The 25955-nt window shown below is 47.0% G+C and overlaps 1 protein-coding gene across 17 annotated transcripts in view; it reads left to right on the forward strand.

Moving 5' to 3' along the window:
- LOC121540166 (protein furry homolog-like) overlaps nucleotides 1-25622 on the forward strand; it is a 94920-nt gene extending 69298 nt beyond the window's left edge. For 6 of the 17 annotated variants that reach the window (XM_041848829.2, XM_041848813.2, XM_041848814.2 and 3 more), the window contains 30 exons: nucleotides 76-247; nucleotides 607-694; nucleotides 776-888; nucleotides 978-1128; nucleotides 1209-1312; nucleotides 1461-1643; nucleotides 1858-2059; nucleotides 2365-2486; nucleotides 2660-2847; nucleotides 3116-3210; nucleotides 3661-4289; nucleotides 4445-4713; nucleotides 4956-5096; nucleotides 7023-7223; nucleotides 7577-7738; nucleotides 7834-7932; nucleotides 8038-8214; nucleotides 8543-8551; nucleotides 9023-9235; nucleotides 10269-10445; nucleotides 12909-13252; nucleotides 13449-13526; nucleotides 14628-14835; nucleotides 14951-15100; nucleotides 15429-15527; nucleotides 16437-16505; nucleotides 17378-17395; nucleotides 19535-19645; nucleotides 23377-23570; nucleotides 23721-25622. In XM_041848829.2, coding sequence (XP_041704763.1) covers nucleotides 76-247; nucleotides 607-694; nucleotides 776-888; nucleotides 978-1128; nucleotides 1209-1312; nucleotides 1461-1643; nucleotides 1858-2059; nucleotides 2365-2486; nucleotides 2660-2847; nucleotides 3116-3210; nucleotides 3661-4289; nucleotides 4445-4713; nucleotides 4956-5096; nucleotides 7023-7223; nucleotides 7577-7738; nucleotides 7834-7932; nucleotides 8038-8214; nucleotides 8543-8551; nucleotides 9023-9235; nucleotides 10269-10445; nucleotides 12909-13252; nucleotides 13449-13526; nucleotides 14628-14835; nucleotides 14951-15100; nucleotides 15429-15527; nucleotides 16437-16505; nucleotides 17378-17395; nucleotides 19535-19645; nucleotides 23377-23570; nucleotides 23721-23964 — 5010 coding nt within the window. In that variant the 3' untranslated portion in view covers nucleotides 23965-25622. The remainder of the gene's footprint in view (nucleotides 1-75; nucleotides 248-606; nucleotides 695-775; nucleotides 889-977; nucleotides 1129-1208; nucleotides 1313-1460; nucleotides 1644-1857; nucleotides 2060-2364; nucleotides 2487-2659; nucleotides 2848-3115; nucleotides 3211-3660; nucleotides 4290-4444; nucleotides 4714-4955; nucleotides 5097-7022; nucleotides 7224-7576; nucleotides 7739-7833; nucleotides 7933-8037; nucleotides 8215-8542; nucleotides 8552-9022; nucleotides 9236-10268; nucleotides 10446-12908; nucleotides 13253-13448; nucleotides 13527-14627; nucleotides 14836-14950; nucleotides 15101-15428; nucleotides 15528-16436; nucleotides 16506-17377; nucleotides 17396-19534; nucleotides 19646-23376; nucleotides 23571-23720) is intronic. The other 11 variants (XM_041848820.2, XM_041848823.2, XM_041848826.2 and 8 more) reach the window with 9 other exon arrangements.
- Nucleotides 25623-25955: the final 333 nt, after the last annotated feature.

Consider the following 25955-nt stretch of genomic DNA (forward strand, 5'->3'; position numbering starts at 1 on the left):
TCTCTCCCTCACACCTCCCATATCCAACCGTTATTCAGTCATCTTAGATGTTTGTTAAAACGTGCGTGTCCTCAGGTGAAGCGTGTGGTGGTGTACCTGGGCAGGGATAAGACTATGCAGCTGCTGGAGGAGCTGATGTGTGAGCTGGACCTGACAGACCCAGTGAGCTCTGCTGTCACTCACATGGACAACCCTCCTTACTACCGCATCACCTCCAGCTACAAGATCCCCTCCGTCACCTCAGCAGGTATATATCACACTGTCCCTCCTCTGTGTTATAGCCCCACTGTCCTGGGATAGAACACACAGATGCTTGATGTTTCTATGGTACTTATTTCCCCATCTACTCCCTCATGGACTGTTGGACTATGTATGACTGTCATAATGACATTGTCTGTCAGGTCCCGTGTAGCTCAGTTGGTAGAGCATGGCGCTTGCAACGCCAGGGTTGTGGGTTCGATTCCCACGGGGGGCCAGTATGAAAAATGTATGCACTGTAAGTCGCTCTGGATAAGAGCGTCTGCTAAATGACTAAAATGTAAATGTACCAACCTAAACCTTGTGTTGCCATAGTTCCTAGATGCCTTTCCCGATCTCTGTCCACAGGAACCACCTCCAGCAGTAACACCATGGTGCCAGGAACCGACGGTCACCATGACAGCAGCAAGAATAAAGACCCCAACATGGATGACAGGTATGAGCACACACACTCAGTCTCTCACTCACACACTGAGACACTCCCAGTGAGACTACAGCTGTCTCACTCTGTCTGCAGTTACACCCATCTGGACATCTACAGTGGTCTGAACAGTAACCTGAACCGTCAGCACCACCGCCTGGAGTCTCGCTACAGCAGCAGCTCTGGAGGATCCTATGAGGAGGAGAAGGGTAAGAGACAGCCATACTCCTCTATGCTTTATATATACATACTGTACATCCATGTTGCCACAGGTGTGATAAGCCACTGTTTTCGCCAGGTGACTCCATGCCGCTGTATGCGAACTGGCGTCTGAAGGTGATGGACCACAACCGTCCCGAGCCCCTCCCTTTCCCTCCCACAGGGGGCTGCTGGTCCCCTCTGGTGGACTACCTGCCAGAGACCAACACCCCTGGAGTACCCCTCCACAGGTAACCTCTACCCCCCTCCACTTGATCTCTGACCGGTCTGTGTGACCTTTCCGCTGACCCTCTGGTGTGGTGTTCCTCAGGTGTAACATCGCTGTCATCCTACTGACTGACCTCATAGTGGACCATGGGGTCAAAGTGGAGTGGAGCGCCTACCTTCACCTCCTGCTGCACTCCATCTTCATAGGTATCTCACCACTCGCCTCTATACAACTGGCTGATTACAATCAGAATTTACAGGCAAAACAAATGCAAACTCTACTCTTGCCAGTGTTCATCATGTTCATGGAATAGATTTTCTCAGCAGTCCCTTGTGTTGTTTCTCCCCCCTCCAGGGTTGGACCACCAGCACCCTGAGGTCTACGAGCACTGCAAACGCCTACTGCTTCACCTGCTGGTCGTCCAGGGAACCAACAGCAGCGTCCAATCCCTGGCCTCCGTTCTATTGCGCAACCGAGAGTACAACGACCCCAAGGTGCTGACGGTGAAGCCACCGCCCCACGAGTTCAACCTCACAGGTCAGTAGCGCTCTGCAAAGATCTGAGTAGCTTAGCTCAAGAGCACAAATATCCCTTTGCCTGGTTCTGTATTGTCCAATAAAATCAGTAGGGGGCAGAAGAGATCCATGTCCTCATTTGCTCTCCAGTCTTCACAGATCAATGTATGAAATCGGAAGTTTATAGTGATTCGTCAGCCACGAATCGCTCATGTGTCTGTGTGTTACTCATGCAGGATTGTGTGACTTTGTGCCAGACTACCAGCCGTCTCCCATGACAGACTCAGGCCTGAGCTCCATCTCCACGTCGTCCAGCATCAGCCTTGGTGCAGGAGGAGTCCCCCTGCCCCACCTCACCCCCACCCTGATCAACGAGGTGGACGTCACCACAGAGCAGTACGAGAAGGTCAAAGCCCTCATCGAGTTTGTCACCGCCAGGTAGTAACTAACACTCAACTACACTACATTTACCTGAGAATCTGTTTTTTTTGCGCTGTATGTGGATGTCTCTGTCATAGCTGTATATATCAGTTTGTCTTGTGTGATGTAACCCATGTATCTGGTCTCGCACTTGCAGCCATGTCTGAAAGGATGGGGTATTGTTCAATTGCATGGGTTTGCGTGTGCTAATACAAACATTTTTGACTTGGGATGAGAATATCAGGGTTTGGTGAGTTGTGTGATGATAGTGCTGACTTCCCTCGTTTTCTCTCCTGATTCGGTCTTGTCTTTCTGTCCTGCAGGAAGCGGGGGCCCCTGTGGAACCATGAGGATGTGTCACCCAAGAACCCCAACATAAAGAGTGCTGACCAGCTGAGCGTGTTCCTCAGACATGTCGTGACCGTCTTCAAACAGTCCCAGTCAGGTCTGTGTGGTTTTATGCCTGTTCCTGTTCCCCCTCTACTGCACTGACTGTCCTGTCTGTTGTATTTCTTAGTGCTAAAATTCCCGTTAAATATCCCTCTATTCTTATTTGTGTCTGTTACATCCATATGTTTTTATATTGAATATCTCTGTGGCTGTTTGTGTGTTAACCAGGTTTCCAGCTGGAGCAGTTGCTGAGTGAGGTCGCCCTGCAGACTGCTCTGTCCTGCTCGTCTCGTCACTATGCAGGGCGCTCCTTCCAGATCTTCAGGGCTCTCAAACAACCCCTCACAGCCGCCACACTTTCTGATGTCCTCTCACGCCTCGTAGAGACAGTGGGCGACCCTGGAGAGGAGGCACAGGTGAGCTAGAAGACCCACCGGTATCAAGACAACCACCTTTAAGTATGACCTTTGGGCTATCTGCTCTATTAGTGTTATCACTAACTTCTGATCTCAGATGAGCGAGAGTATAACCGCTTAAACAGGCACTATGCTCCAGAGGGTTCAGCCACTCTGACCTGTGATCAGTGTCGATCAGCAGCTCTGTTAGTAAGCAGAGCCACTGGGTACTGCAGTTTCAGAGGTCTGTTTGTCTGGGTGGTTGACCTCTGCTCCTCTGTCTCCTCAGGGTTTTGTTATCGAGCTGCTGCTGACTCTTGAGTCAGGGATCGACACGCTCGCTGACACTGTCAAGAACTATGACCTCCTCACTGCCTTGGCACAGTAAGCACTGACCAGTTAGATCTGGGCAATTCCACATTAACTGACAATCAGACTCCAATTTTTCACATTAAAATGTATGTCTAACAAAAACCAATGATTGCGAAGTTAAACAAACCATACAACTCTATGCACAAGGACTACTTTTAACAATTTCCACTGAGAATTTACAAAAATAAACATTTACTTGAAGAACAATACAGATGCAAAGTTTGGTAACAGAATGATGACGGTTTGTGCCGTCATTCTGTTACCAAACTTTGCATCTGCACTGTTCTTCAAGTACATTTATTTTTGTAAAATTTTCTATGGACATTGTCACAATGTTACTGTGGAATTGTCCATCTCTGATACAACACCCTTTTCTCAACTCACACTCTCTAAACACTGAGTATTTCACTAACACAGGGTTTTAAATTGTCGATAATCTGATTGTCATTTCTTATCCTGCAGGGCCTCTGCCCATGAGCACCTGCTGGGGGCCAAGTTTGCAGCCAATAGGAAGAGCACGGGCCAGCTGAACCTGAGTAGCGGTGGTCTGTTCCACCACGGCCACTACCCCCACAGCCACACCCGTAGCAACTCCCTCCGCGCCAGTCTCATGGGTGAACGTAAGGGAGACCGTCGCCGCAGTAACACCCTAGACATCGCTGACCGGCTGGCCGGTAGCCACGGCAACCTAGCCCGAACGCAGAGCTTGTCGTCGTTGCGGGAGGGTGGCGGAGGGGGTCCTGGGGAGGAGGCCATCCCTCCTGTGGACCCATCCAACCTGATGGCCACGGTGTTCTGGATAGCAGCCTCCCTCCTGGAGTCGGACTATGAGTTTGAGTACCTGCTGGCCCTGCGGCTGCTCAACAAGCTACTGGGCCAGCTGCCCCTGGAGAACGCAGACAGCAGGGAGAGGCTGGAGAGGGTGCAGGCCAAGCTGAAATGGTACAGCTTCCCTGGTCTGCTGCAACTCTTCCTCAAGGGCTTCACCTCAGCCTCCACCCAGGAGCTCACCATCCACCTGCTCAGCAAGCTCATCAGCGTCTCCCGCCACACTCTGGTCGACCCCTCCCAGGTGGCAGGTAAGAGAGCAGGTATTGATCTTATTCATTTTATCCAGCTTCGTGCTTGGTAAATGCCACTAATCCCCCTAGAGCTTGCTGATGGGTCTAGACCGGTTTCTCTTTCAGTGTTAGCTCAGGCGATCTAGATTCACTTGATCCTGATGTCTGTTGCCGTCTCCTTGTAGGTTTTCCTCTGAACATCCTGTGCCTGCTGCCTCACCTCATCCAGCACTTTGACAGCCCCACTCCGTTCTGCAAGGAGACGGCTGATAAGATAGCCAAGGTGTGTGCCGAGGAGAAGTCAGCCACGCTGTCTAACCTGGCCCACATGATGAGCCTGTACAGCACACACAGCTACTCCAGAGACTGCACCAACTGGATCAACGTGGTGTGTCGTTACCTACATGACGCCTTCGCTGAGATCACCTTCAATCTGGTCACATACCTGGCCGAGGTAAGCACCCGCAACACCAGGCTTTCATAGCAGTAATGAGGAGAATCAAATCTGCCAACTTATTACATAGTCAGTCTACATTCCAACCACTGGTTAACCTCCATTTACAGTAGCTTGTGTTTTTTTAATTATGACAAGTCAGCAGAGTTGATTATTGATCAGCTGGTAATCAGATGTCCAACATCTAACCCATGCTAGCTGCTGTGAGAGACAGTTCCTAACCCTTCCTCTCTCACCCCCAGCTGCTGGAGAAAGGCCTACCCAGCATGCAGCAGTCCCTGCTACAGATCATCTACAGCCTGCTGAGTCACATTGACCTGTCGGCTGCACCTGTCAAACAGTTCAATCTGGAGATCATGAAGATCATCGGCAAATATGTCCAGGTGAGACCTGGTTTCGCCCTTTAGATTTCAGCTCAACTCTGACACTGTTTAGGCCTCGTCTCTGAGAGGGCGAGAGAAGAATGAATGGGAATTGGCTGATACAGGAATATACTGTATGTGTCGCATGGCTCTTTCATTTCTGCAGATACAGCCTTTGGTGTGTAAGAGAGTGAATATGTGAGGGGAAAAAGCCAGAATGACTCCCTCTCTACAGAGTGACGCACTTGAAGATTAAAGCAGGTCATGGATCTCAGGCCATTTGGACATAGTCAGCCAGCCAAGGCTCTTTATAGAATAGCCTTTTACCAGCCCTGACCCCTGGGCTTTAAATGCTCTTCAGCCAGAACTGCAGCTGGCCTGACTACCACTCCTACTCTCCCCCACCCAGCCTGAGGACAATTCTCCACTCACCGACCTCAACAGCAGTGTGTGCTTTTGTACTTTTGTATTATTTTGTTAGTGTGCATGTATGTGTTTGAATAGAGACTATTAATTCAGAGTTCTTTCAAGGTTGCTTGTAAGGGATGTCAGCCTGGTCCGAGTAGGATGGAATACGCTGACCCTCAACGCAGGGGCCCCACAGGGGTGTGCGCTTAGACCCCTCCTGTACTCCCTGTTCACCCACGACTATGTGGTCATGCACGACTCCCAACACCATCATCAAGTTTGCTAACGACACGATGTTGGTAGGCCTGATCACCGGCACCGATGAGAGGAGGTCAGTGACCTGGGATAACAACCTCTCCCACAACGACAGTAAGACCAAGGAGCTGATGGTGGAATAAAGGAAAGGGAGTCGGTCGATAGAACTTAAAGTTCCTCTGTGTCCATATCACTAAGGACTTAAAATGGTTCGCTCACGCGCACATCATGAAGGCGCCACAGCGTCTCTTCCCCTTCAGGAAGTTGAAAAGGTTTGGTATGGACCCTCAAATCCTCAAAGTTCTACAGCTGCACAATTGAGAGCATCTTGACTGGCTGCATCTCTGCCTGGTATGGAACAGGACCGCTCCTCAATCACATGGCCCTACAGAGGGTGGTGCGGACAGCCCAGTACATCATTGGGGCCAAGCTCCCTGCCATCCAGGACCTCTGTCTCTGTCAGGCGGTATGAAAGGAATGCCCGGAAAATCGTTAGACTCCAGCCACCAAAGCCATAGACTGTTCTCTCTGCTTCCGCAAGTGGTACCGGTGCATCAAGTCAGACACTAACAGGCTCCTGAACAGCTTCTATCCCCAAGCCATAAGACTGCTGAATAGCTAACAGAGTGGCTACACAGACTATCTGAGTTGACCCTTGTATTTTATTTTTACAATGTCTCTATGCACACTCACAGGACTCTACACACTCACGCACACTGACACTCCAACACACACAGAACATGCACACACAAATATACTGACTCTACACACACAAACACACACTGACATGCAATCGTAATTAATGCTGCTGCTACTCTGTTTATCAAACATCCTAATGCCTAGTCACTTTACCCCTATACAGTATCTACCGCTATCACTCCAGTATCTCTGCACATTGTAAATATGGTATTGGTACTGACCCTGTATATAGCTCTTATTTTTATTTGTTTGTTCTACCTTGTTATTTGTAGTAATACATTCATATTGATTACTGCAAAGGTTGGGTTTGGAGCTTGCAAGAAAGGCATTTCACTGTACTTGTGCATGTGACATTAAAACTTGAAATAGAAAATGGGATACAGTATCATAGGGGCACTGACTGTAGACATGTTGTTTCTTCACATCTGTGGATAGGCCTAGAATTGGATGGTGTTTTGGGAAAGAACAAGAGGTTTGAGGTGAAAGACAATATATTTCTTAACTTTCCTAGAACTGAGGGGTCCTTCTAAAACCATTAAATCCTCTCCTATTGACAATCTAAGCAACACCACCTGTGTTCCCCAGAGCCCGTACTGGAAGGAGGCCCAGAACATCCTGAAGCTGGTGGTGTCTCGGTCGGCCAGCCTGGTGGTGCCAGACGAGGTGCAGCGCTCCTACAGCACAGAGTCCTCTGGATCCCCAGAGATCGCCTTCACTCGCATCTTCAACAACTCCTCTAAGGAGCTGCCCGGCAAGACGCTGGACTTCCACTTCGACATCTCAGAGGTGAAGTCTTGCCTGTGTAAATTGATGTTTTTAAACTATTGTGCTTTGTGTTTTATGTTGTAACATGTCTTTGTATAAAACTTTATCTGCTGCTATTTTGGCCTGGTCTCTCTTATAGAACATATTTGTAATCTCAATGAGACTAACCTGGTCAAATAAATGGAAGTACAAAAAAGTATATTTCTCAGACATCTGTCCAGACCTGCTTCCTCTTGTTATCTTTTCGTCCTTCTCCGATTCAGTTTTTTCACTCTTTCCATGTTTCTCTCACTCATCTTTTACCCCTACCTTTTTATCAGAAAATAATCAGACCTGTATAATCGAGATTAACTGGTTTAACCTTTGACCCCCAGACGCCCATCATAGGGCAAAAGTACGGGGACCAGCGCACAGCTGCAGGGCGGAATGGGAAGCCGCAAGTCATCGCTGTGACCCGGAGCACGTCCTCCACCTCCTCTGGATCCAACTCCAACGGCCTGGTGCCTGTCAGCTGGAAGAGGCCCCAACTCTCTCAGGTACTTTCAGCCACGGGATATGTTACAATGTGGTTTGATATGTTTAACATTGAAATGTCTTATGCATTTTTTTTGTTAATGTTGTCTTATTTCAGAGGAGAACCAGAGAAAAGCTCATGAACGTTCTCTCTCTGTGTGGTCCTGAGTCTGGCGTTCCCAAGAATCCTTCTGTAAGACACCTGGCATGTCAAACTGTGAGCGAGCATGACTAGTGATCAACTTCAGAAAAATATATCCCATCCCTCCATGTGGTTATTGAACATGTTTACCATAACTGTACTATCGCTGTCTGTGTTTAGGTGGTGTTCTCATCCAACGAGGACCTGGACTCAGGTGATCAGCAAACCAGTTTGATCCCCACGGTGGAGGAGGTGGTGAGGGAGGAGGACATGCAGGGAGAGGATGCAGGAAGTGAGCAGCAGTTTGGAGTCTTCAAGGACTTTGATTTCCTGGACGTGGAGCTGGAGGATGCTGAGGTGAGGGGGGATGTACTGTTTACTGTACACTAGGAGAAGTCATCTGTACACACACACATATTTGTAATGTCTTGCATATGATCATTTGCAATAGTTGCTCTGCTATTGCATCATTTCAGATCATGTTGTGATGGGTGACAGTAAATGGTTTCATTCAGTGTGTGATTGTGTGCTCGTGGACTCAAGTACGTTTGAGTGTGTGTCTTAACGTTTGTGCGAGTGTGTATACAGGTCTTGGTATGACTTTTCTTCCATGTTGTCCTCTAACTGTCCCCACTGCCTACTTTTCCTAACTCACATGTTACCTTTCCTCTTTTCCTGCCACAAGGAGTTGCAGGTAAGTTTTGGGCCAGCAGGAGCTTTTTAAAGCTGCTCTCCTCAGTGCCCTGGTGTCCCTCTGTCAGTCATGTGATTGTCATCCTGTAGAAGCACCTGTTTTGTCAGTCTAGAAACAGGCAGCCAATGAAGCATGCCACAAATACTTGTAGTTTCATGATCGATGTAGTCTGCACTTTGTCCTGATTTCCCTCCTCTGTGCTTTTATTTCGTTTAAAAGTAAGTTTTGCAGCTCTATGTCCGAAGTGATAAGGGTCAAACAGCCTTCGAGAATAGGCGTTGTTTCCTCCACTTCCCATTACTGCAAACACAGCTCTTTAGATGTGGCATGTTAGTGGCATACTTTGTTGTGTTTTACTTCTGTTTTCTTGTGTACTTGTGCTGTTGTGATCCATCCACATTTTCGACAGCTATCTCAAACTTCAGTTAGTTCTACTGGAATCTAACTGCTGTTTCCATGGGTGCCCTGTAGGGGGAGAGCATGGACAACTTTAACTGGGGCGTACGTCGGCGCTCCCTGGACAGCATGGACAAGGGGGAGGGAGACGGGGACACGCCATCCCTGCAGGAGTGCCAGTACACCGGGAGCACGCCCAGCCTCAACCTCACCAACCAGGAGGACACGGACGAGTCCTCTGAGGAGGAGGTACTGAGCGCTAGCCAGATTCTCACCCGCTCTGGCCTCGTAAGTCTCACCCACCACCAGGGTGCCCCTCTCCCCCTCCTGCCCCCATGCTCCTCACACAGCCCGTTGGCATGGTGTGTGTGTGTGTGTGTGTGTGCGTCGGCTGAGCAGAGCTACTACCTCACCTGGTATGGCCTGGGGCTAGACGCTTGCTTCCGCTGGTAACAGTCACTATTTCCCTCCCTGCCCCCCTTCACCCCAATCCTAGATGCTCTACCCTAATTTTACCCACAAACCAGTACCCCCTTCCCCCAGAAGTTTGTTTTTAGGTAAGTAAAGTAGAGACACAAACTGTACTTCTAAGAATCAGTCCAGTTCAGCTTTCTGATATGTTTAGGTCACAGACATAATATGTATGTGAATCAATGAACTAACTGGGAGGTTAGCTACAATAAAGTGAAACTCAAAGGAGTCCATAGCATGCCTGGTCAAAAACCTATTCAGTCAAGTTACAACTGGCATCAAATTAACAGCATGTTCCTTTGTGAGCATGAACCGAATATCATTTTAACCCCCAAACCTCTGGCTGCCTTTCTCTAACATCTCTTTGCTTTGCTAAAACAAAAGTATTCCCAGGCTGTTATCAACAATATGCTGTTATTCCTAGAGCTGCTCTTCAGTCTATGCTGTACTCTTATTCCTCCTTTGCGCTTGATATTGCACTGTGCGAGTGAGACTGTGCTTCTAATGGCCCTTGGGGCCCAAAGACAGATCTGTAGTAACTTTTAAGCAATGCTACCATGAGCATGCAGCATGTCATTTGCAGACAGAATAATGTGATAGCTTTTCGAATAACAAGAATGTTTTGTAATAATGCCTGGAATATAGCAGATATTTTTTATTGGTAAACATCTTACTCTTGTATGCAAAAAATTCAGTTTAATGTTTTTTTAAATAACAAAAATACACTAGCAGATATCCTGGAGACTTGGAGCAGAGGACCATATAATATCAGAGATATTTCATTTAGTATTTACTATCTAGTTCCAAATGGAAAAGTTTAACCGTTCTTTGCGTCCGTCTCTCACTCCAGATGAACAGTGACTCGGCTACGGACGATGCCACGTCCAACCACGTGGACTCTCTGCAGCAATCCCAGGAGTCGTCCAGCAGTGCCCTGACAGAGGAGACCACGGCCCTGCTGCCCCGCCTGGACAGCCCTGCACTGGAGATGCCCCGCTCTGACTCAATCAACAGTCAGCTGCCTGAGGTGCGACCAATCGGGAGAAATAAATTGGGGTGCTCCGGCTCTTTCTAGCTCCTTATCCTCCTCTTTTAACCACTTTCTACCTCTGCTGCGCTCTCTGGGTCACTCGTTTTTTCACGCAGAGGGTTGGTGGCCTCCTCCTCTCTCTGTCTGTCTCTAGGGAGAGAGCTGTACCTGGGGTGCAGTGGGCTGGCTCTTGTCCTGCCTGTTCTCTGGACAGAGCAGTAAGGGGTGCTCTCTTTCTTCATATCTCCCTCTCCGTCATCTCTTTCTCTCCGCTTGTCGTGCTGCTCTAGGCTCGTGGGTGCTGTGGTGGGCTAGCTCTTGCTTTCTCTGATTTTAACTGGTTCGTGGTTTTTGCTTGTGTAATTGGGGGAAGAGATCATCGTCAATGCTCACCTCAGGCTAGCCGAAACTGTTCACCTCTCAATTTGGAACCAGAACATTAAAAACGAAACCCCTCGTTAAATACCTGCTGAGCATTGGACACCAGCGGGGCAGACCCATATGTGAGTATGAACTAGTTAAGTCAGCTACACTAGAGAGCATTGTGAAACGACACAGAGACATGCATTAGATATAACCAGTGAGAACAGTTAACCAGGGAACACAATCAGGTAACCCATACTAACATGTAGTCACTAACAGCTTCCATTAGTCCATTATCTACCACTACTAACCTGTGGAACTAACCATGGTGAGGATGCACTCTTGCTCAACACCTCTTCCACACAATGTATAGTTCTGTCTTTAGGTTTTGTGTTGATAGTATGCTGCTCATGTTTGTCCCCGACGACCCCATTCTGAATTGACTGTCTCATACACACTGACACAGGACATACACTTGCGGATTGTGCGAGTGAAACTGAGAGATGGGATATTCAACGGGGGCTGTTCAGTCAGAAAGAACACCCCGTCTTTTCCCCAGTTATGTGAATTGAGCTTCCCTAGGATCTCACTGCCCATACCCATCAGCTCAAGGACATCTCCCCCATGATGAGCCCAGCTTTTAGTGTAATGAGCGCCAGATAAAACCATCAATTCTCTTACTCATCCCCTCCATGACGGCCCGGACGGCCACCCACTCCTAAAAGCTTTCCATAATAAAGCCACAGTGACGCACTGGCAGCCTGCCACGCTCTCCTCTCTTAATGCATTAGACTCTTAAATAGAGGGAAACAAGGCACAGAAAGAACAAGTCCTTTCAATGACATGTTCTAGATCCCCCTGTACTCCCCTCCTCCCTCCGTGGACGTGCCTTGCATGAACACATTTTACTTGTAGTGTTTCCTGTATAATGACTCATACTGTGGTTTAATGCAGATAACTGCAATTGCACAGCAGTTTGTCATTGTCAGTTGGGCAACAATGTGGCTTTGTGTTCAAATGTCACGTTTTAGTCTTTTATGTAACTAGTCATTTAGTGTGATCCATAAATCAGTAGTTTATGATCCATCCATACGGCTTGGACTGCATCAGAGTCAGAGGAGGCTGGAGAGGTGAGATTGGCTCATAACAATGTCTGGAATGGAGTGAATGGAATTGTATCAAACACATGGAAACCAGGTGTTTGTGTGAGACCATTCCATTCATTCCGTTCCAGCCATTACTATGAGCCCGTCCTCCCCATTTTTAAAGTGCCACCACTGATCAGAGTGTAACACATCTCATCTATCTGAAGGCTTGTTAGCTCTCCCAGCCTGTCTGGCCATGATGTCAGTGTTTTATTACCCTGAGGGTCACACTCTTAATGGCAGGCCAAGGCCAGCACCATAGATTGATATTGGCCCTTTTCTTTATTGCGTTCCCTTTCTCTAGAGAGACACAAAGTTAGAGTATGAACTTTAAAGTGAAAATCAATCTCTTGAATTATGCTGATCATGACCTCTAATATTATTTTCTTTAATGTTATATAATGAGATTAAGCCAGTAATGTTTTTATTTCAGGCATAGATAAAGGTTAAGTAGATCAGTGGTTCCCAACATGGGGTACTTGGCCTATCCACAGGGGGTACTTGGCCTATCCACAGGGGGTACTTGGCCTATCCACAGGGGGTACTTGGCCTATCCACAGGGGGTACTTGGCCTATCCACAGGGGGTACTTGGCCTATCCACAGGGGGTACTTGGCCTATCCACAGGGGGTACTTGGCCTATCCACAGGGGGTACTTGGCCTATCCACAGGGGGTACTTGGCCTATCCACAGGGGGTACTTGAAGACCCATGAGACCATAAGCTTACTGGTAAAATGAGGGGGTACTTCAGGGGTACTCCGGGCAGAGCAAAATTCAGTTGGTAAAAAGGGTTGGGAACCACTGAAATAGATATTCTTAGAGAGACTTTTAGAAGAACCAGTTCTGGTTCTGTAAGGTCTCAAGATAATGTATCTTTGTATAATTTTGCAAGGGTAGTGTTTTAGTATATATCCGACCTGCTCTTGAGTTCCCCCTGCTGGCTGTTGTTTAGGACGGGGTGAGCATGACGGCAGCAGATGAGCTGAGCAGCAGCGTGAGCACGGACACGGGGTTTGGCAGCAGCGCCCCCCCTCTGCCCCCTGAGCTGTGTGACCTCACAGACTCCCAGGATCCCCACGACGACCTGGACCCGGCCCACCCTCCCCCTCCGGCCATAGACACCCCGCCGGGGTCCCTCTGTGAGGAGAGGGACTCCCTCACAGCCCTGCCCATGCTGCTGCCCCCCATCCTAGACAGCCCCTGTGGCTCTGTGTGTGAGGAGGACGTGACGCTGGCGCTGAAGGAGCTTGACGAACGCTGTGAGGAGGAAGAGGCCGACTTCTCCGATATGTCCAGGTAAGACTGCTCTACTCTGACTTTACTGGCCAGTATCAGAGGACCTGTACCAGTGGCCAAATGTGCAGTGGTTGTGGCCTCTAGTCAGATATCTGTTTATATGATCAGGTGTATATTATTCATTGCCTATTGGCAGGTATACATTGATCCTGTCTCTAGATTGACATTCTGTTTACATTTGCATACCTATTTTCAGTTCATACTTGCATGTGGAGAAGCAGAATCTGTGGGGAGTGAGCCAGCAACCAGAGTGTTACTGGCATCAATATCTCAGGTGCCACCTACTGCCGATGTGCCCTTGAGCAAGGCACTTAACCCCCTAACCTGCTCCAGGGGCACTGCTCTGCGGCTGACCTTGTGTTGCTCCCAACCAGTTGTGTGTGTTGTGTGGTGGGTCTTGGTATTGTGACAGCAAGTATTGTATTGTATGTGCGTTCTGTGTTTGCTCAAGTAATTGATCGATTGGAGGGCTGAGTGTGTCGGGTGAGGTCTGTCGGGTCTGCCTGGCTCATCAAGGTGGGCCAACTCAGGCTAGAGGACACTGATCGCAGTACAGCCACAAATCAACTCTCTTCAACTACCAGAGATATAGAAACCACACGCGCGCACACACTTCTTGCTTGCTCATTCAGTACACACACGTACTTGAATTAATTTCCCCCATTTCCAAAACCCAAAATTTAATTGATCGCTAGAGGGAATGGCAGTGCTCCTAATGATCCTCCCCCGGAAAACAGAGGGGCTCTGCTGTGTGTATGTGCGCGCCAACAAGAAAGCTTAACTCAGCAGGAGGTATTGAGCTTCCTGCGGTGAGGTTGGGGCCTTGCTGTGTGTGTGTGTCAGATGCTGGGCTCAGATAGAGCTCTGCTCTGCATTCCTGTGTGGTGCGGTGCAGTGTGTTAGGCAGGCTAGTGCAGCTGGCAGAGAGACTCAGTGTTGCCGTGCTGCAGAGAGAGAGAGGGAGGGAAGGAGAGGCTCTAGTTAAGGTGAGGATGAGGACGAAGACTGTGTCCTCCACGGTGCTCGGCAGCGCAGGCATCCGATACTTCTACTCGGTCTGTTTCGTCAGGCTGTTCGGTCCCACGGGCCTGTGAGTATCAGTGTGTGTGTGTGTGTGTGTGTTAAGATGGTAGTTGTGCCATGCATTCTCTTTGCTCTGGCTTTGTAGTAGAGCTCTCCAAAAGAAACACTGCAGCAGAAACATCTGCAGTGAGATGGGATCAGAGAAAGGGGAGGAGGCAAGAGAGGAAGTGTGAGGTTGTTTTGGTTGCAGTCAGAGCGAGGGTGTGCGTGTATGTGTGCGTTCAGAATTAGGTGAATCCTGTGTGTGTGTCAGTGGTACTTAAACAGACCCTGTGTGTTTGTCTGTTCTCAGTCAAGATGAGGGCGATCAAGATGGTTTCCCCGAGATCCAGGCATCTCCGCCCCCCTCGCCCTTCCTCTCCGCCATCCTGGCCGCTTTCCAGCCCGTTGCCTATGACGACGAGGAGGACGCCTGGCGTTGCCATGTCAACCAGATGTTGTCGGACACGGATGGGTCCTCTGCTGTGTACACCTTCCATGTGTTCTCCCGACTGTTTAAGGTGAGAGAGAAAGAGGAGTGGGATATGTTTAGTTTTGTGTGTGTGTTTATGTTTTGTACATATTCATGCGTGTGTGTTCACTCTGTTGACTGTGTTATTGTCTTGGTGTCTGCAGAGCATGCAGAGGAAGTTTGGCTTCATCACCCACTCGTCAGTGCGTTTCCTAGGAGAGAGGCTGCAGCGAATGGGGAACCAGTTCCTCAGCTCCCTAGAGGTCATGACCTCTCACTCCCAGTGCCCCACAGTGCTGCTGGATGCTGAGACGGTGAGTCTGCCCTGCTAACCCAAAGATGACAACTTCCTTAATAATGTAAAGTTATGTTACATAATTTCTCTGGTTACAAAAGGGAACCATGACAAAAGCTAATTGTAGCATGCTTGTTGGTAAGATATTTTTAGCGATGGCAGCAGTTATATAATTAGCCGTACTTGTAATGCGTGCAATTGCATGTTATGCAGTGAATATGTACTTGGCCTATACTGCAGGGAGTTGACACATTCATTCATGTGATATGTATTGTGTAGTTGGTTGTCCTGTAGTTGTGTCCTTCTGTTGGTTGGTTAATGTGTGTTGTGTCTGGTCTGTGTTGTAGTTGGTGTCATGTGGACTGCTGGAGACTCTGAAGTTTAGTGTGCTGGAGTTGCAGGAACACCTGGACACCTACAACGGCAAGAGAGAGGCGGCTGAGGAGGTGAGCTTTCCCCAATCATCACCATGTACTATACAGTACACCCTCATCCCTATCTACAGTTACAGTACTCTTACCTACCGTTTCCTAAACCCCCAGACCACACAATCACACATTCTTATTCCATCCAATTATGGCTAATTATCATACCACATATCTGTACCAGCCCTGCACCAGACCACTGGTGGTACTTCAATGGCCTCTCATTCCTAGTGAGATATTATTTTTTATTTTATTCGGATCCCCAATAGCTGTTGCCAAAGCACCAGCTACTCTTCCTGGGATCCTCACAAAACATGAAACATGACATAATACAGAACATTAATAGACAAGAACAGCTCAAGGACAGAACTACATCAATTGGAAAGCTGAAGGCTCAATGAGGCCTCAGATTACGCCTCATTTCACCTCCAGATCAGTGAGGAAGAGGCTGAGAGAACAGAACCGAGACAATGAGCTGAGTCATAAGGAGATAAATGGGTTTGGGTGTCTCGTCGTCGGGTCAGCCATTGAATCGCAGGAGGATATGAGTGGATTTAGCATCCGTTAGCGTCCACATTGCTAGCGACATCCTCTGCTGAAGGGCTAAAAATATCCTCTGGCGCTCTTAAATCAGTTAGAGGGTTAGACAGGAGGGAGGAAGAAGAGATGGAGGGGGGGGGGTAAAGAGGACAGATGAGAGCGCGAGAGGGCTCTGGGATGCAGGGGCGCTAATTGAATGAGACTGGTGCGGTCCCTGGAGGATTGGTCTCCACCCCCCTGAACTGGAACCAACCCTCTTTAATTCGCTAAGTACAGCACTCTTATTAAATCTACCCCCCACCTGACCCCTGCACAAACACACACACTCGTCGAAAGAAAAAACACTGGTATTAATTTCATGACATATTCTCTCGCATCCCATTCATACAGTGGCTGGAGAACTGCAGGAAAACGTTTGGCGACAAAGACTGCAACCAAGGACCCAACACTCAGGCCCAGGTATGACTAACACACACATCTGAACACAGCAATGTTACGTGTGTCAAATTGTGACGACAGTCTGTGTTTGAGTGCCTTTTCTAATACAATCAAGCACTCGATAAGCATGGTAACATGCCTGTTGAAACAGTTTTGTTCTCAGAGAAAATACGTGTCAAAGCTAATTCATCTCCCCTCTCATCCTCAACACAATGTTTTAACTTCCTACAAGCTCAGTGATATAATCAGACCCTCAAGGGAGACATTAAACAGTCAATCTGTCTTAAACATCCTTTGGCTACTGAACCCTGGTCTCTGGTCTTGAAGCCAGTATTACTTCAGCTCATCATGGTAGATGTAGCTGATCTGAGGTCAGCTGAGAACCCCTACCGTGCGGTCTCCTCCTGTCCCCTGATATTGTTTAGTACTCTGACTTCGATACTGGAGGTTATAGATTTGTAGCCTCTTTGCTTGCCCCCCCCCCTCCTCTCTCTCCCAGGTCAGAGGACATGCTTGGCTGTGAAAAAATTAGCTATTACAGACTAAAGCTCTGTTGTACTCTCATCAGCAGAGAGGCACATACTCATTCACTGCTCTTCTACTTCACCCCCTCTTACCTCTCTTGCTTTGTCTACATCCTGCTCTCTGTTTTCCAGCTCTGTATTTCTACACTGCTTTGACTTGAATACACTGATCCTAGACCAGCTGTTGTTATCTAAGAACCACTGTTGGGACTAAGCCTCCCCTGACCTGGGAACAGGTGTTATGATGGAGGGGTTGTTACCTGTCAGGTCACTGTATCAGGGTTGCGATGTGAAGGCTCACTAATTCTTGGTCTTTCTCTCTTCCCGTTTTGTTTGTTGTTTTTGTGACCTGCTCACCCTCTTGCTTAGCAAATGGAAAAACTAGCAGTAAGTGGTTCTGTTAAGTATTCTAGACTCCAATATAATCATGATGTCCGGACAACACACTGACCATCTCATCCCTCCACGTGTACCTGCCGCTGTCGTCAACCAACCACGGCCTGGGCCCTCCCACTCTGACTCCACCTCTCTCTCATATATCTAAATCATTTACCCAAGCATACTGTTTCTCATCATTGGCATGTATGGAGATATATACTCTACTTTTGGCTTCACCTTGACTGAATAATCTTGTCAACTTCTTAACCCCTCCCTCATCCCTACTGATTTCCCTACTGTTATGGGGAGGGGAGAGGATGGAGAGAGAGCTGTGAAGCCATGTTTAGAGTCTACCTCCATTTTGCATGCTTATTGCTCCATTCCCATATCTGTTCAAATTCCCATTTTCCTCCATGTTTCCTGCATTAGAGAGAATGTTTGATAATTTCAGTCACATATTTGCTCGGTTTATCTCGGTGGTTGGACAGACCTTATCCATAGGGGGCGCAACAGACAGGTGGTGATGGTTGGTGTATAACCCAGTCCTCCATGGCTAATGATGATGACAACCTCTGGTTTGTTAGTAGCTAGTTAATAGGGCTAGATCCTCACCTATGGCCCCAGGCCTCGTCGGTTCTCTTTAGGGCAGGGGTCTCCAACAGGTAGATCACTAGCTACCAGTAGCTCGCAGCCCACCTATGAGTAGCTCGCCAAACAATTCTGAAAGAACACTATATATAAAGTTTGGTGGAGGAGGAATAATAGTCTGGGGCTGTTTTTCATGGTTTGGCCTAGGCCCCTTAGTTCCAGTGAAGGGAAATCTTAACGCTACAGCATACAATGACATTCTAGACGATTCTGTGCTTCCAACTTTGTGGCAACAGTTTGGGGAAGGCCCTTTCATGTTTCAGCATGACAATGCCCCCGTGCACAAAGCGAGGTCCATACAGAAATGGTTTGTCGAGATCGGTGTGGAAGAACTTGAATGGCCTGCAATGAGCCCTGACCTCAACCCCATTGAACACCTTTGGGATGAATTGGAACGCCGACTGTGAGCCAGGCCTAATCGCCCAACATGAGTGCCCGACCTCACTAATGCTCTTGTGGCTGAATGGAAGCAAGTCCCCGCAGCAATGTTCCAACATCTAGTGGAAAGCCTTCCCAGAAGAGTGGAGATTATTATAGCAGCAAAGGGGAGACCAACTCCATATTAATGCCCATAACCAACGCAACATTGACATTATCCCACCCCTGGTTAGCCACTATTGGCTTAAAAAGCCAAACCTAACACAATATCTGCCAATTAACTTCCAGCAATATTGCCCCTTTGTCTGTGTGGTGCGGGAGTTTGTCTATCACTCTGCGTGTAGCTAGCTAGTTGATGTGATAAGTCTTGTGGGTTGACAGAAATACAAAATGTCTTCATTAAATGTTAACTGCAAAGTAGGCTTACCTGGCATAAGTATATCATGAGTAAGTACTGTATATCATTTGTATCTATTATTTGTTATTTGCAAACATTGCCATGCAATGAGCAGCAGCAGTACAGAACCATTGCTAGACTGGAACATTAGAAGGCACACTGGATGCGCAATTAAAGGGCCAGATGCGCAATTAAAGGGGAATTACCCCCCCAAGAAAAGGTATTCTGATGTGATTGAAGCATTGACATCGACAGTTGTCATTTTGAGAGTGAAAAACTAAACAAAACAGGTAAAATAAAACTGAGAACATGATTTGGGGAAATATAAACCATAATTTGGGATATAAATTACAGATTTTAGATGACCCCCCTTGGAGTTGTTTACTAACCATTATTTTACCAGGTATATTGACAGAAAACACTGCACTACTTTTTCTTGTACACTAAGGACCCGGGGAAGAGTTGCAGGGGAGAGGAGAAGAGATGTGCCTATTTGAAAGCTAGAAAAAAAATGTTTACATTTTTTAAAAGTAGCTCTCATGCTAGAAAAGGTTGGAGACCCCTGCTGTAGGGACATCGCTCCGCACCTTGTTAACCCTTTCATCTCCTTCCCCGTTAGTTTCTAACCCAGGATGTCCATCCGTCTGATCATGTGGCCATTATGACCTGTGTGGCTGTAGTGAGTGTGAGCGGTGTGTTACTGTCTCTGCTCTCTCTCTCTGTAGGAGCTGGAGCTGTGTCGCAGGCTCTATAAGCTGCACTTCCAGCTGCTGCTACTCTTCCAGGCCTACTGTAAACTCATCAGTCATGTGGACACCATCAAGAGAGAGGCAGAGGTGAGACTGGGCAGGGGTTCACTCAACAGGGACTGGGTGGTACAGAAGGGTCCTCTGTAGCTCAGCTGGTAGAGCACGGCGCTTGGAACGCCAAGGTAGTGGGTTTGATCCCCGGGACCACCCCATACACACAAAAAAATAAATAATGTATGCACGCATGACTGTAAGTCGCTTTGGATAAAAGCGTCTGCTAAATGGCATATTATTATTATTAAAACGGTTTTAGGCTGTGGTAATAGGGGTCAGTTATGTTATTCATTTACATGCCAAGCACACTTGGAGTCTTTCACATCACATGCACCATTTTGTGTGTGTGTGCTAGGTCAACACAGGGAGGGTGTTATATTTTATTTCCCTTTCCCAAAGAGCTCTTTAATTGGGCTTCAGGTTGTTTCAGGAAAACTTGAGACACTGAGGCCGCCTGGATTTTCCCCCATCTTCCCTGACAGGAAACAAGCAGTGACAACTCACACGCTAAATTAAACTCACTTGCTTCCTGTGTACAAAACATTAGGAACACCTGCTCTTTCCATGACAGACTGACCAGGTAAATCCAAGTGAAAGCTATGATCCCTTATTGATGTCACCTTGTAAATCCACTTAAATCACTGTAGATTAAGGGGAAGAGACTGGTTAAAGAATAAATGTTTAAGCTTTGAGACAATTGAGACATGGATTGTGTATGTCTGCCATTCAGGGGGTGAAAATATTTAAGTGCCTTTGAATGGGGTATGGGGGTAGGTGCCAGGCGCACCGGTTTGAGTGTGTCAAGAACTGCAACGTTGCTGAGTCAACATGGGCCAGAATCCCTGTGGAACGATTTCGACACCTTGTAGAGTCCATGCGCCGACGAATTGAGGGCAAAAGGGGCTGCAACTCAATATTAGGAAGGTGTTCCTAATGTTTTGTACACAGTGTATACGCACACACACAGGCTTATGCTTTTTGAAATTAAAGATACTGTAACGGCAAAAGTCGTTCTGTAAAGTCATGAGCCATTTTTGTAGATGACTATGTACAAATGTGCCCTCAAGAAAATATATAAACATTCTACAAGATGCCTCTGTGCATATGCTCTTTCTCTCACTCACACGCACACACGCAATTTTGCCTAACCAGACAGACATAGTGCCTGACTGTCTCTATCTCAGTACCTATCTAGAGGTTCTTCTGCGGTCTAGCCCTGTTGTCTTATGGCTTTTTACTGGAGTTAAATCTCAACACTCCTTCCGTAGCCTCCAACTGCTCTTAAACACAAGTAAAACTAAATGCATGCTCTTCAACCGAACGCTGCTTGCACCCGCCCACCCGACTAGAATCACTACTCTCGGCGGGTCTGACCTAGAGTATGTGGACAACTACAAATACCTAGGTGTCTGGTTAGACTGTAAACTCTCCTTCCAGACTCACATTAAGCATCTCCAATCAAAAGTTAGATCTAGAATCGGCTTCCTATTTCGCAACAAAGCCTCCTTCACTCATGCTGCCAAACATGCCCTCGTAAAACTGACTATCCTACCGATCCTTGACTTCGGCGATGTCATTTACAAAATAGCCTCCAACACTCTACTCAGCTAATTGGATGTAGTCTATCACAGTGCCATCCGTTTTGTCACCAAAGCCCCATATACCCACCATTGTGACCTGTACCGATCAATGCACCTGTACACAGCCATTCTGAAATTAGCCCACCCAACTACCTCATCCCCATATTGTTATTTATTTTGCTAATTTGCACCCCAGTATCTCTATTTGCACATCATCTTTTGCACATCTATCATTCCAGTATAAATACGAAATTGTAACTATTTTGCACTATGGCCTATTTATTGCCTTACCTCCATAACTTACTACATTCGCACACACTGTATACAGTGGGGAGAACAAGTATTTGATACACTGCCGATTTTGCAGGTTTTCCTACTTACAAAGCATGTAGGGGTCTGTAATTTTTATCATAGATACACTTCAACTGTGAGAGACGGAATCTAAAACAAAAATCCAGAAAATCACATTATGATTTTTAAGTAATTCATTTGCATTTTATTGCATGACATAAGTATTTGATACATCAGAAAAGCAGAACTTAATATTTGGTATAGAAACCTTTGTTTGCAATTACAGAGATCATACGTTTCCTGTAGGTCTTGACCAGGTTTGCACACACTGCAGCAGGGATTTTGGCCCACTCCTCCATACAGACCTTCTCCAGATCCTTCAGGTTTCGGGGCTGTCGCTGGGCAATACGGACTTTCAGCTCCCTCCAAAGATTTTCTATTGGGTTCAGGTCTGGAGACTGGCTAGGCCACTCCAGGACCTTGAGATGCTTCTTACAGAGCCACTCTTTAGTTGCCCTGGCTGTGTGTTTCGGGTCGTTGTCATGCTGGAAGACCCAGCCACGACCCATCTTCAATGCTCTTACTGAGGGAAGGAGGTTGTTGGCCAAGATCTCACTGGTGTTCTTGGGGTTGTACTCATCCTTCTTCCTCCAAACACGGCGAGTGGAGTTTAGACCAAAAAGGTATATTTTTGTCTCATCAGACCACATGACCTTCTCCCATTCCTCCTCTGGATCATCCAGATGGTCATTGGCAAACTTCAGACGGGCCTGGACATGCGCTGGCTTGAGCAGGGGGACCTTGCGTGCGCTGCAGGATTTTAATCCATGACGGCGTAGTGTGTTACTAATGGTTTTCTTTGAGACTGTGGTCCCAGCTCTCTTCAGGTCATTGACCAGGTCCTGCCGTGTAGTTCTGGGCTGATCCCTTACCTTCCTCATGATCATTGATGCCCCACGAGGTGAGATCTTGCATGGAGCCCCAGACCGAGGGTGATTGACCGTCATCTTGAACTTCTTCCATTTTCTAATAATTGCGCCAACAGTTGTTGCCTTCTCACCAACCTGCTTGCCTATTGTCCTGTAGCCCATCCCAGCCTTGTGCAGGTCTACAATTTTATCCCTGATGTCCTTACACAGCTCTCTGGTCTTGGCCATTGTGGAGAGGTTGGAGTCTGTTTGATTGAGTGTGTGGACAGGTGTCTTTTATACAGGTAACGAGTTCAAACAGGTGCAATTAATACAGGTAATGAGTGGAGAACAGGAGGGCTTCTTAAAGAAAAACTAACAGGTCTGTGAGAGACGGAATTCTTACTGGTTGGTAGGTGATCAAATACTTATGTCATGCAATAAAATGCAAATGAATTACTTAAAAATCATAATGTGATTTTCTGGATTTTTGTTTTAGATTCCGTCTCTCACAGTTGAAGTGTACCTATGATAAAAATTACAGACCTCTACATGCTTTGTAAGTAGGAAAACCTGCAAAATCGGCAGTGTATCAAATACTTGTTCTCCCCACTGTATACATTTTCTGTTTGTATTTTTGACTTTATGTTTTGTTTACCCCATATGTAACTCTGTGTTGTTGTTTTTATCGCACTGCTTTGCTTTATCTTGGCCAGGTCGCAGTTGTAAATGAGAACTTGTTCTCAACTGGCTTACCTGGTTAAATAAAGGTGAAATAAAAAAATAATTTAAAAAATCCCCTGAATGAGAGTGAATCATTTCTCACATGGAGAGATGAGGTCAGCTATTTCAATGAATCACATCAATACTAATTGCATTGCTTCACTGATTTTCTAGACAAGTCTTGCACGTGCCCAAACACGTGAGATTATCTCTGCAGTTATCTGACCTTTTGGGTGGGTGTGTGTGTGTGTGTGTCTCCAAGGTGACCAACATGTCAGAGGAGCTGGCCATTCTTGAGAGCTGTTTGAAGCAGGCGGAGTCAGGGGTTGATGGACAGGAGGATGTGGGCGTGTCGGATGCCTCCCAGACCAGTACGGAGACGGCCATCCAATCACTTATTGAGACCCTGAGGGCCAGAGACTTCAGCTCTGCCCTCACACAGGTCAAAACCTTCAGGTAAAGAAACAACGATTACGTATTTTCTATCCTACAGCTATTCCTCAATGTATAGACTACACAGGCATGTGTCTAGTCTTCTGTCCTGTATCTACTCTTAAATCTCGGCGCTGATACCCTTTTCCTCCTCCCTCCCCTCTCCTCCACTAGGTCTCTGTGGCCTAACGACATCTTTGGGAACGAGTCAGACAACGCGGTCCAGACTCTCCTGCACATCTACTTCCGTCACCAGACGCTGGGCCAGACAGGCTGCCTGGCCGTGGTGGGGCCCAGCAGGGACCTGTCCCAGGCCAGCGGCCGCCTCATGGAGCTCAACCTGCAGATCAGAGAGGCTCTGAGCCAGACCCAGGCCTGCCAGACCCCCCAGACCACAGTGGTCAGCACTGGACTGTGAGCCTTCAGGCCCAAAGTCTGGACTGGACTAGACTACAGCATACCTCTCCTGTACCACTCACAGCTTCCATCTGCTCTGGAGGCTGGTGAGACAGTGACGTGTGTCAGGGGAGGACAGAAGAGACTCCACCTATAAGGGCTAAAGGATGTGTGGGAATAACTGTGACTCATATTAATATATATTACATATATAAAATACTTTAAAAGCTCATATCTGTTTTCCCAGAATAAGCCACCTTGCCAAATTCATCTGCAATAAGTCGTGGTATTATGTGACTGGTGAAGACTGGCCCAGGAGTGAGAAGTAGGAAGGAGACAATGGGGATGATGATGCTAAACTGGATGGGTCTCCCATATTGGCCAGAGGCTACCTCAGCCCCTCTCAGGGGACTGGTTGGATCCTGAGGTTTGGTCAGCGAGATGATATGGTGTTGTGTTCTTGTAGCAGAAGATTTGGAGCACGGGAGACTTTGGAGTCAGTCCGGAAGGAAACCGGATGGATGTGTGAGAGGACAGGCAGTCCCTGTCAAGATTCATAAACAAAAACAAAGAAAGAAAATAGTTTTCAGAAGCATGCTTGAAAGAGAGAAGCACTGCAAGAATATTTTTTGAGAAATGTACTATTTTTTATTAGAGCTAACATCCTAGGTTGTAAATGTTAGGATATTTAACGTGTAATTGTAACCCTAGGGGATCTGTGTATTGACCTGCATTGGAGACGAGCATCTTCAGCAGGTCTTCTAATGAAACTCTCACTCTGTAACCAAATAAGTACCTGCCTGTAGAGACTTTAGGCTGTGTGGTATAGATAGATAGAATATGATTGTATACACTCGCATACACAAATGCATATAATTGCACTGAAGTGCAGACTGGCTACAACTCATTATGGAAACATCAATAACTTATTTTACTCTGTATATATTTTAGAAAATGTATAGTGTAAAACCAGTATTTTCCCCTTGTACTTTTGTTGCACTGTTAATCCGAATAGGATGTATGAAGCTAATAGGAGAAAAGAGAGCTGATAGTCACTAATGACCCTCCCACTATTATAATCCTGTCACACAAACTTTAACATTTCCTATAGACTGGCCTGCCTGTTGGTCCACGTGCTTATGGGTCAGAGGTCATTGGAACTGGTTAAAGGCGCTCGCGTAGATTCTGCTTCCTGTTGGACTGCCACAGCCCAACCAAGCCCAGTCCTATGCATTCCTTCTCTCCACTGTGATCTCCAAGTTGGCCCTGTACAGGCTCCTCTAAAAAGACTTGAGAAACTGAGGCCTGTGTTTGTCCATGTTGGCTGAGCCCAGTGGCGCACAGCTGCACTGATGGTGTGCCACGGCCCTGTGTTCGGAGGGGAAACTGCTGCCATTAAGGCTCTGCTTTTGCTTCTAAAAAGGCACCGCTTGCTGCAGGACATGAACTTGTCTGAAAGTGTTGCAGGAAACTTGTCATGGCACATTGTAAACGATCACTGTACTCATTCCACAGAACTTGTCTGTTGCTTGTCTGGTACATTTGAATGCTGATCTTAGTTATTTAACAGATATTTACCTGGAAAATTGTTTTTATTGTAGAGATGCATTACCGGTATACTTTTCTTTTTGTCATTTAACATACCAGCCTTCTCTCTGGATAAATAAAAACTTGATCATATGAATTTCTCTGCCATTGTTTTCAGACTGTATTGATAGGGTTATTCATTTAAAGCTCCAATGCAGCCATTTCTCAATATCAAATATTATCTGGGTAACAATTAAAGGCCCATTGCAGTCACATATTTCCACACAGGTTGGAATAACAAAATGCTATGTAAGAGCTGCTTGAAAGTTCAGCCTGTTTGGTGACATGCTATTAGGTTTGAAAAATGCACGTTTTCAGGTTAATTAGGCCCCTCAAACCACAGTCCTAGCTAAATTTATTGAAAAATAAAACATCTGCATTGAGCCATGCTGCAGAGCTCCAGTAACGCTAGTCAGGCATAGAGTA

Source organism: Coregonus clupeaformis, chromosome 26, assembly GCF_020615455.1.
Source record: "Coregonus clupeaformis isolate EN_2021a chromosome 26, ASM2061545v1, whole genome shotgun sequence".
NCBI classification, from domain to species: domain Eukaryota; kingdom Metazoa; phylum Chordata; class Actinopteri; order Salmoniformes; family Salmonidae; genus Coregonus; species Coregonus clupeaformis.